This window comes from Bos taurus, chromosome 23, assembly GCF_002263795.3.
Source record: "Bos taurus isolate L1 Dominette 01449 registration number 42190680 breed Hereford chromosome 23, ARS-UCD2.0, whole genome shotgun sequence".
Classification (NCBI taxonomy): Eukaryota; Metazoa; Chordata; class Mammalia; order Artiodactyla; family Bovidae; genus Bos; species Bos taurus.
In genome coordinates this window covers 39,720,501-39,731,163 of record NC_037350.1, presented here as the reverse complement: position 1 = coordinate 39,731,163, position 10,663 = coordinate 39,720,501, and the positions used below count along the sequence as shown (strand labels likewise).

Genomic DNA, 10,663 nt, shown 5'->3' with positions numbered 1-10,663 from the left:
GGGCTTTTGGCTCAGATTCATTCTCCAAGGACCTTCAGTCAAAGAAAATTACATCTACTCTGCTGGGACAGTTCCCCAAACACATGCTAGATTAAGACAAGACAAACAATAACAAACCTAAGAACATCTCTATATGGTTTGCTTCAGGTATGCAAAGTTGTTATAAACACCAACGTTCTCTGGGTTTAAAACGTAAACAGTTACAAGTGTTTTAGGTATCATGCAAGGGTCAAGTTGGTCTGTGCGACTCTAATTCTAAACCAAACTGGACTCCCCCCCCAACCGCCCTTAAAGTTGATCTTCTTCCTCAGACTCCAGTTCTAACTTACCTTTTGTTGTGTGTGAAACATTTATTGTTCTATTAATCAGCATCTCAATGTCTTCTTCACAAATAGGGTTCCACGATTTGAGAGTTCCTTTCTCGGAAAGGCCACCTGGCGATGAGATACCCACAGTAATAAGCTCCAAGATGGTGGCTGTGACTGGCTGGGCTCAGATTCGAGACTGAGCCATCCCAAGCATCTTCTTGAGCTCCAGTCTTAGAACTGAACACAATGATCCAGGCACCCCTCACAAAAGGGAGAATAACTTGTCTTTCCAAAAAATACACAGAGGTGAGTGTGTGCCTGAGAACATCAGGAAGATGAAGACTAAGTTTTATTTCAACCTAAATTAACTCAGTGTCTGCAAAAAAAAAAAAAAGACTATTACGTGGCACTCAAGCCTACAATTAATTATATTTCCCCTCAGCTCAGGGGATTAGAAACAAAGGATGAGCAGGTTGATTAGAAGATTTTAGGATTTTTCCACTCCTGTTAGCTCCAGTTCATACTGTATTAAAGGGCAGAAGTTGCCTCCTGGCATTTTCATGGTATCTTCCACATTCCAGGTCCCCCCGCCAGCAGGATGCTGTCCACCCCCAGCTGTCTGGGCATGAGAATAGACTGCCTTTCCTCCAGGTTAGGAGAAACCCTGAGACAAACTGCTATACATTACAGACTGACTTCCTGTTTGCTTTTTAATTCAGGAAGTAGGCTCAATATTACAGAAAGACATTTGTGCTAGGGCAGTAAGTTCAAGGCTTAATACAGAAATCTCTGTGTGGCTTGTACTGGTAGCATCCTTTTCTACTTTTATCTCTTGGTCTAGAAAAAAAAGCAAGAACTTTTACTCCATTACGTCTTCTTTTAAGACTTTTCAAACGTACGTGACCAGGAAGCTTTACTTTTAAAAAATAAAGAGTAACCATGTAATTAGTTGCCTTCCCCCTCCGCCACACACAGTTCTAAAGCTGAATATTATCATTTTCAAAATAAGTATTGGCTAGAAAAGGTAATTTTTAGAAGACCGTATCTAGCCCTTAGCTACCCTAAAGGTACTTTTTTCTTTATGAACAGGTTTTCTTCCCACAAGTTGGTGCCTTAGAAACACAAAGCTAAATTTTTGCTATGATATGTGTGTCCAAACAATGATAAACATATGCAATGACAGCAGTGTACTTTGGAAATGAACTGGTAAACACAGGCCTACATTTAACTATCCAGTACATCTTAAAACCAGTGTGCCATCCCATAGCCAATGAGAAATGACAATGCCCATGACCAAATACCACTTATCTCATACTAGTAAAGGCAGTTGTGACAATTTGCTTCTTTTGTCTTAAACTGTATTTGTGGTTGTCATGATTTAAACATTAAACAGCTGCTTCCCTCCCCCAACTCCCATTCTATAAAATGAAAATAATTTGAATTTTCTTCCCCATCTACTTTCTTCTGGAAATCTACAAAAGTCATGCTCTGTCCAGAACAGGCTAGAACTAGTTCCTGATCACATCAGAAAGGCTCTTGTGAATGGAAGTTTTTCTGAAAGGATTCTGGAAAACCATTTTTAGATAACTGCTTTCCAGGGCGGCAGGCCCTGCTCCTTTCTCTAAAGAAGTGCTGGAGCGTCGGGACCTCGTGTAACCCACCTTGGCCTGTCTGCCACAGTGGCTCCTTACTAATGTTGGTCAGTTCCGACCTGGGACTCTCGCCACAGCCCTCCTGCTCTCTCCTCCCTTCGGAGGCTTGTCCCTCAACGCCACATCATCAGACAGAGCACCAGGAGATGCTGCTGGAAGCGTGGGTTGATTCCTGGCTTTGCCACTTGCCCCTGTCACCAATCGTTGTACTTCTGTTTTCCTTTCGTCCAACACTTAATAACAGCAGAACCCATGGCATCCGCTGCTGTGAGGATTAAGCAAGATAAACATCAAAAGGTGGGAATAGTGCCTAGTACATAGTAAACCCTCAATGAATGTTTGCTGTTACTATTATTTAAGCCACAGGGACTTGCATACAAACAAATTTGGAAAATTGATCTGAAACTAGTGGCAGTGTTATTAAAGACAAACAATGGATGTTTTAAAATCAGAATTAGACAGTCTGTATTCTAAAACACACACACGCACACACAATCTGTACCAATTAAATACAATAAAGTTGAAAGGGGATATAAATTACAGTCTTTCTCTTTTTAAACAGTCAATAGGAAAATACTACAGTCAGCTCACTATACACAAAAATCATGAACAGCAGCTTCGCATTAAAATCTCCAATATCTTACTCATTCACGGATGCTACGAACTTCAAGGGAAAAGGTACAGCAGGCTGTACGCCCTCGCTCGCTCCCACGACACATTTATTGCTGTACATCTGGACCAACTGTACAAGCATCTACACAATAGGTACAGAGAGTACTTTTGTAAAAACTTCCACACACATAATTCTTCAGAGTCTCCACCGGTAAAAGAATTTTACCGATGAAGACACACAGCAGGGCCATCTGTCTTCAACCATCTCCTGCGAACACTGTGAAGCGGGCACCTGTGGACTTCACAGCTCCTGTCATCCCTTTAGCGTCTTCCAGAAATGAAATAAAACTACGGCAGAACCACACCACAACAAAAACCTACCAACCCCAAACAAAACCACAAAGAGACGAAAACCCCCCCAACCCCACTCTTGGTTTGTCCCTGTGTTTTCTGTAATACTGCTGTCTGCATCCCACCTGCCTGGCTGGGCTGAGGGACAGGGAAGACTGGGATCAGAGCCCCAGTCACTGTCAATGGTTCCCGGACCACATCAAGTCAGCAGGCGGCGGACCAGGTGGAAGACCAAAGAACGGAGCCGTGAGATTTTTCAGTGTGCTTAGGAAACACGACAGAGAACGGCAGCACGTGGCCTGGGAGCCACAGGGCATATGGCACCGAACTTGCAGTCAAACACGTATGTACACATAAAACAAGAGTGGACAGCAAAAACATTCAGTCTTAGCTAAGTTCTTTGGTTATAAAGAACGGCATTCTGTAACCCCTGCTGCAGAGAGGGATTTGCAACCTCATTCTCAGGCAAGACCATCTCTTTCATCTGCTTGTGTTCTGAGAGATCGCCCGAGCTGCTTTGTAAGAAAGTCCAGTACCTTACGATTTTCTACAAACTACTTTTATCCATTTCAGTGTGTAGTCCTGTCTCTCCAGACATACTATAGATATACATTTCATATACATAATATATATTATTTATAAAAAAAAAATTAGAGCATTGACTCCAGATTCTACAGTAAGAACTGATTAAAATTGTACAAGAATAAAGTCTGGTTGACTCTGTGGAGGTTTCTACACCGTGGGGGTGTGTAGTGAGTGCAAACAAAAATACTGTCACTTTGTGAAGCCAGGATTTTCGGTTCTCTGGAAGGAAGCAGAGGCTGCCGAGTCGCCCGAGTGACCAAGTGCCGCTTCTCCCGGCTCGGGAGGGGAGAGGGGAGGAGGTGGCCCCGGAAGCCGCGGCTTCTCTGTGCTGGTGTGAGGTCCGGCTGAGCTGCAGCGTGCTTGATAGATGGGCTGGTGCTCTGGGAGGCGACCGGAGCAGAGATGCTGTGGCCTTCGGAGGAAGTGCTCACTGCCTCTCACCGAGCAGTGCCGCTCCCCTGGAACGCAAAGGCGGGTGAGTGCAAGCTCCCGTCCCCACCTGCCCTCCCCACCCACGGGGACCACCCCCCATGAGGGGCTCTTCCTAGAGGAAACCACAGGATCCAGTTTACTGTGGAATCCAGTTCTGGAGCTTACACTGTACCAGAAGACTCAAGCTCCAAGGTGAAACTTCTAGGAAAAGTAATGACCGCAAGACCCAAAGTGAGAGTGAAAAACACGTCACTCCTGGGTCCACACTTGAAGTCAGACCAGGGTGAGCACAAAAGTCAACCTGAGGACTTCAACAGTCCTCAGGTTTTAACACAGTTAAAACTGTGTTTTAATGAGAAACAACTGATTAAAACCAAAATAATGAAAGTACTAAAGCAATTAAAAAAAAGATAAAACTCACCATAGTTCCAACAGTACCCTGATGCAATAACTATTTTTGTAAATTTCACTTTTAAACCAAGACCTTTGACAGGGGACCTTTGACAGGGACACGCTATTCTGGAGCAGAATTCAGGCACTGCTCCCATTACTGGCTTCTAAATAATCGAGGCAACAAAACAAGAAATGGGGGGTGAGAGGGGTGCAGTCCCCTTCCGTCTTCTCTGGGCCATGCCTCAAACAGTGCGGCCCTCAGACAGCCTACCCCATTTTCCTCCAGCAGAGGGTTTGTGAAAAGCTTATCCCTCCCCCAACCTGGTACTGAAGCACAATCTGAGGTGTGCAGGGCAGCCACAAATGGGAATCTGTATTTGTTTTTTTTTGCTGCTGTTATAATTTTATTCACACGTTTATTTTTGGCTGTGCTGGGTCTCCGTTGCTGTGTGGGCTTTTCCCGAGTTGCCGCAGGTGAGAGTCACCCTCCAGTCGTGGCGTCTGGGCTTCCCGTGGTGGTGGCTTCTCTCCTCGCAGAGCACAGGCTCTAGCACACTTGGGCTGCAGCGCTCTTGGCTCCTGGGCTCTAGAGCACAGGCTCAATAGTTGTGACACACGAGCTTAGCTGCCCCGCGGCATGTGGCATCTTTCCGGGCCAGGAATCAAACCCGTGACCCCTGCACTGGCAGGTGGACTCTCTACCACTAAGTCACCAGGGAATACTTAGTCGCACAGTCACGTCCAACTCTCTGTAATCCCGTGGACGGTAGCCTGCCCGGCTCCTCTGTCCATGGAACTCTCCAGGCAAGGATACTAGAGTGGGTTGCCATTCTCTTCTCCGGAGGATCTTCCCGACCCAGGGATTGAACCTGGGTCTCCTGCATTGCAGGCAGATTCTTTACCAACGGAGCCACCAGGGAAGACCCTGGGAATCTGTATTTTTAAGAAGTATCTTTTCCCTACAACCCCCAGTGGGTCTATTGTGCATTTAGGTTTGAGAAGCACTGTTCCAGACTGAAAAATTAACCCCCGGACCACATTCTTCCTGGACTTCTTGGAAAAAGGACTGAAAAGCTGATGTACCAGCAAAGCAGATTCTGCTTTCAGTGTAAAAGGAAGCTGAAGACTTTGAAACAAATGAATGTTTACCTTGTTAGAAAAGTAATGAGTGACTTTATGCTTATGTTGGGCAAAGAAGTCTTTTTTGAGTTGTAAAAGAGAGCACTCTTGGGTATTTGCAGTTTATTTATGAATACGCTATATATTTGACCACATACTGAAATTTTAAGGGCTAATTCGGAAAACTTGGCGGGGGGGCAGGGAATAGCACCAAACTGGGTTGTTTTGCTTCCTCCACAAAACAGAGAGACTGAAGGGCATCCCGATCATCTTTGCCTTCACCAGCGCCATTGTAGTTCTGTCAGCTCTTTGCTTTGTTAAGCCTGGTGCTCCCATACCCTTTACACAGCTGTGGCTGGGGTCTGGGACCAAAATGATAGTCCTCAGAAGCACATCACCTCTTATTTGCGTAATTCACTGGTTTCCTTGGGAATATTAGCAAGACCCCATTTTTTTGTTCCACTATTAAAACCAGCCTGGGTAACTTCCAAAGCCCAAACTTTAATTTCTCAGGGAACCCATCTCTGTTTCTCCAACGCATTTCTTATCCAATGGGCACCAAATGTCTATATTCTATCAAATCTGTGAGGCATACCTTCCCCCTGCCTGCGCTTTATAACTCTGAAACTCCTGATATGATTTTAATTGGAAGTATTTTTTTTCTTAATGATACATAAAATAATGGTGTATCTTGGGACTTCCCTGGCAGTCCAGTGGTTTAAGACTCTGTACTTCCAGTGCAGGGGGCGTGGGTTCGATCCCTGGTTGGGAAACTAAGATACCACATGTCTCACGGTTTAGCAAAAAAAAAAAAAAGTGTACCTAATAAAAGAAATCACTGGTTTGATGAAATCTACCATATTTCATATCAGAATCCTTTGAGATAGCCAGGAATTAAACATCTCAGGGAATGAATATGAGATCAATCCTTATCCATGTGAATGCTTAATTCAACAGGAACCTATATGCCAGGTAAAAAAGCCATGGGTCCTATGTAAGTCATAGTTCTTCTCTGAAACTAAGAAAGTAGACTTACAGACTTGTTCCCCCATAGCCAGCTAGCTGGGCAGCATGTAAGCATGGTCCAAGAGGGCTCATCTACCCTGTCAGAAACACCTGGATGAATCTCTCCTATTAAGTCACTGTGAGGAAGGGCCTCTGGGGGTTGGGGCATAGTTAGCGGTCATCACTGATACCACCAAACCCAAAGGACCACCCCTGGAATTTATCACCTGGTCATTCTCTGCCGAGGAACACAGCTGGCCAGGGTCCTGTGGCCCATGTGAGAAACTCCTACTGTCCGCTGTATTTGGTAGGTTCCTCCTACTTGAAAGTTCTCCAGCAGAAGAATCCGTCAAACCATCAAAATCTTTCCCATCTGACACACCCATAAACTCTGTGAAAGAGTGATCCTCGAGGATGTTTGTGGTGTGTTCCACGGTCACCTCCCTGGGGCAGAATTCCCTGGCCGGCTGGCCGTTTTTGCTGGAGCAGGCATCCTGCTCTGAACACGAGCTGGTCCTACAGAGGGTTCTGGAGTTTTTCTCCGGGATACTGGGGGACAATGGGCTCCCTTTGGCTAAGGCACTGTTTTCCTTGAGTGGCACCACGGTCATCTTATCCTTTCCCAAGCCTCTTTCTAGTTCTGTCAACTCTTTGTTTGAAGATGGTCTGAAATCCTGCCCAAGGGACGGTCCGGGATGCTCGCTGGAATCTGTGTCCTTCGTTGGAAGGGCCAACTGATCTGAGCTGTCACTGGAAGGGACCACCATGTCGGACAGGGTGGCGTTGGAGGCACTGTGGGAAAAGTAGCCGCTGGTGATGCTGCTGGTGGTGGGGCTGCGGGACACCTCCTTCTCTAGGACCTTTGAGTTCGTCAGATCGCCTTTAGAAGAAAACCACTCTCTGTTCTCCAAGCTGGCATTGTAAACGCTGAAGTCAGCGAACTCCACAGGTACATAAGGCTGTGAACTTATCAGCTTCCGGCTGAGACCTTCTAGATCATTTTCCTCCTCCTCAGAGTCCTATAAAAACAAACCAAAAGTCAGCCATGAGCTCCTTATAGCGACTGGATGGTTGAGACAAGTTTTAAATACTTTAGTGTTAAAGACACTTGCCTTCACAGGTTTAGGATTTTTTCTTTTTCCTTCCTGAGTTTGGTTAAATCCCATCACCTATTTGTGGACACAGGTACCTTATCCTCAGAGATCTATGAGCATGAAACTCTTACCATTCAGGATGAAGGAGATTTATTTCTTTGGTGCTCACTCAATGCTGATAATTAGAAACCTTTCCTGCTTTAAGGGCAAGGATGGAAGGAAGTGCAGTGGACTTCTGATTAGCTTCTCATGATTAGTTTCCAGTTGGAGGTTTTCCCTTTTCTAATTAAATGAGCAGAGGGACTGCCAGAGGCAGGGAAGAGCTGCTGTTTTATTCTTACAATCCTCACCTTGGGGAACAACATACAGAAAAATAAGATGATTTGCAAATGGTTTCTAGGCTATATTATGAGAAGGAAAAGCAGGAAATAAAGACCCCCACGATAGCAAAAGGGCAAAGAACACAATTTCAACAGCCATTCTCAGTATACCACCAAACACCGTAAGTCTATAAAATACTAAATCTGACAGTGACTGTTTTCCAGGGTTTTTGAGAAGCAGGGATAGAGCCTTTGACTACAAGATGAGGAAGACAGTAAGAATTATATGAAAATCTCCTTTGTCAAACAGCTTTAGGATTCTGTTCATAAAGGTTGGTAAATACGCAAGAGTAGGTATTATCAACTTCCAGTCTCTCTTCCCAAGTGAACGATTCTTTTATATTAGGTGGAAAACAATGTAGAACACTTTTCAAATAAAAAATAATATTCCTATCTCATTGTTGTTCAGTCGCTAAGTCGTGTCCAACTCTTTGCGACCCCATGGACTGCATGCAGCATGTCAGGCTTCCCTCTCCTCTACTATCTCCCAGAGTTTGCTCAAGTTCACATCCATTGAGTCAGTGATGCCATCTAACCATCTCCTCCTCTGTCGCCATCTTCTCCTTTTGTCTATTACTATTTAGTCATTTCTAACTAACCTTATAAACATCTGGTGACACAGCAAGTATTCCTTTTCTCTTCTAAAATGTGACTTTCGTTCAACAAATATTCATTAAGCATCCTCTCTGTGCCAGTTGTTGTCCTAAGAACCAGGAATACCAATGCTGAGCGAAGACAGGTATGGCCCCTGCCCTTGGGGAGTTACAGCAGTGGGCCCTTGCTCTTAGGACGCCCCTGGACACTGCTGGGTGGATGACATTCCACTCAGTATAACAACAGGGTGACTGTAAAGACCTGAAAACATTACCCTTATTCATTTCAAGAGAGCGAAGAGGTTGGGGAGAGAGAAGGATGGGGAGGGGAGGAAGAACACACTCCACAGATACGGCAGATGGAATTCACAAATGAACATAAATTTCATCCACTGAATTTCACAGCAACATTCCCTATCTCACAAGATGCTAAATACCTAAAAAATAGCTTACTGTGTTTTAATGCTTCTTAGATTTTAAAACAGCCTGAATATAAATGATTTAAAAGTATCACTAGTCTTCATTCCTTGGCTGTTAATCAGAGGTGACTATTACGTATCAGTGATAAAATTCCAGAAATTAGCAAACCAAATTTTTGGCAATACTAACCTTGCTATCTTATTTTTAACTACATTTTAATTGAGTATTAACAGCACTGTTTCAATGGGGGGTGGGGTAGAGCGTTCTGTCCCTGGGGGCTAGGGGGAAACGTTTGTAAAAAAGGGCACAAATTGGACAGAACTGTCTGAATCTGTACCTTTCGCTCTATTTTCTAGATTCTCTACTTGACTTGATTCCCAGATGGCTCAGTGGTAAAGAATCTGCCTGTCAATGCAGGAGACACAAGGGATGAGGGTTCTATTGCTGTGTTGGGAAGATCTTCTGGGGTAGGAAATGGCAACTCACTCCAGTATTCTTGCCTGGAAAATCCCACGGACAGAGGAGCCTGGAGGGCTACAGTCCATGGGGCCACAAAGAGTCGGACATGACTGAGCAACTGAGCTCACACACTACTAAACTTGTTCAGATTCCAAATTGGATTTCAAGTGTTTGTTTCTCTTATAATTCCTTCTAATTGAAGCTGGCAAAGAAGTGTAATCCCCAAGCCCAAGAGTACATGATGCAATTGATTACTAAAAAGTTAGTTGTTGCAATGAAAACCAAATTTGAAGATGAGAATTAAATAATCTGGGTCCCTTTTTATGCTTGAAGCTATTTCTTCTGAACGATGAGGAAAGGTCAACCTAAAATATAACTTTGCTGAGTGAAATATTCAATCACAAATTTAATGTGTGGAAGTAGGTATACATATATTAAAATCAGAAAGATAAACGATTTAGAACAACCTTAGTAAGACTGAAGGGTCTACAAAAACAAACAGGGATCAGGACAAAGTTAGGCACTGGGGGTGGGGTTGGGAGTTGGGGAGTGACCTAAAGAGAAAGGCTAAAGGAATAGGAACACCTAGTTCCAGAAAAAATACAAGTGAGTAGAGATTAATAATTTTCAACATGTAAAAGGAGACGGAAAGTTTATGAAGTTATGGCTTCCAAGGAGAAAAGAGGACATAAGTGGCTTAAACTGCATTTTAAAGGAATTGGGTTAGACAGACTTTTTTTTGGCAGTATCTCTTCACTCTGCATATTTTATTAAATTTTAAATGGAAGCATAGTTGATTTTGGGCTTCCCTGGTGGCTCAGAGGTTAAAGCATCTGCCTCCAATGCAGGAGGCCGGGGTTCGATCCCTGGGTCGGGAAGATCCCCTGGAGAAGAAAATGGTAACCCACTCCAGTATTCTTGCCTGGAGAATCCCACGGACAGAGAAGCCTGGTAGGCTACAATCCACAGGGTTGCAAAGAGTCGGACACGACTGAGCGACCTCACTTTCACTTTCATAGTTGATTTACAATGTTGTAGTTTCTGTTGTACAACAGAGTGAATCGGTTATACATACATACATACACACATATATATATATACACACACATTCTTTTTTATATTCTTTTCTATGATAGGTTATCACAAGGTACTGAATATATTCCCTGTGCTATATAGTAGGACTTTGTTGCTTATCCATTTTACATATTAGAAACATTTTATGCCAGATATATTATTTATCATTTTGCCTTAAAGGAGACT

General features: G+C 43.9%; 1 protein-coding gene across 9 annotated transcripts in view; it reads right to left on the bottom strand.

The window, feature by feature from the left end:
- Positions 1-2,400: 2,400 nt before the first annotated feature.
- KIF13A (kinesin family member 13A) overlaps positions 2,401-10,663 on the bottom strand; it is a 202,693-nt gene continuing 194,430 nt past the window's right edge. For 8 of the 9 annotated variants that reach the window (XM_059880651.1, XM_010818549.4, XM_010818550.4 and 5 more), the window contains 2 exons: positions 6,685-7,476; positions 2,401-3,966 (listed from right to left, as the gene is read on the bottom strand). In XM_059880651.1, the coding sequence (XP_059736634.1) occupies positions 3,946-3,966; positions 6,685-7,476 (813 nt within the window). In that variant the 3' untranslated portion in view covers positions 2,401-3,945. Of the gene's footprint in view, positions 3,967-6,684; positions 7,477-10,663 lie in introns of those variants that run through there. The other variant, XM_010818556.4, reaches the window with a different exon arrangement.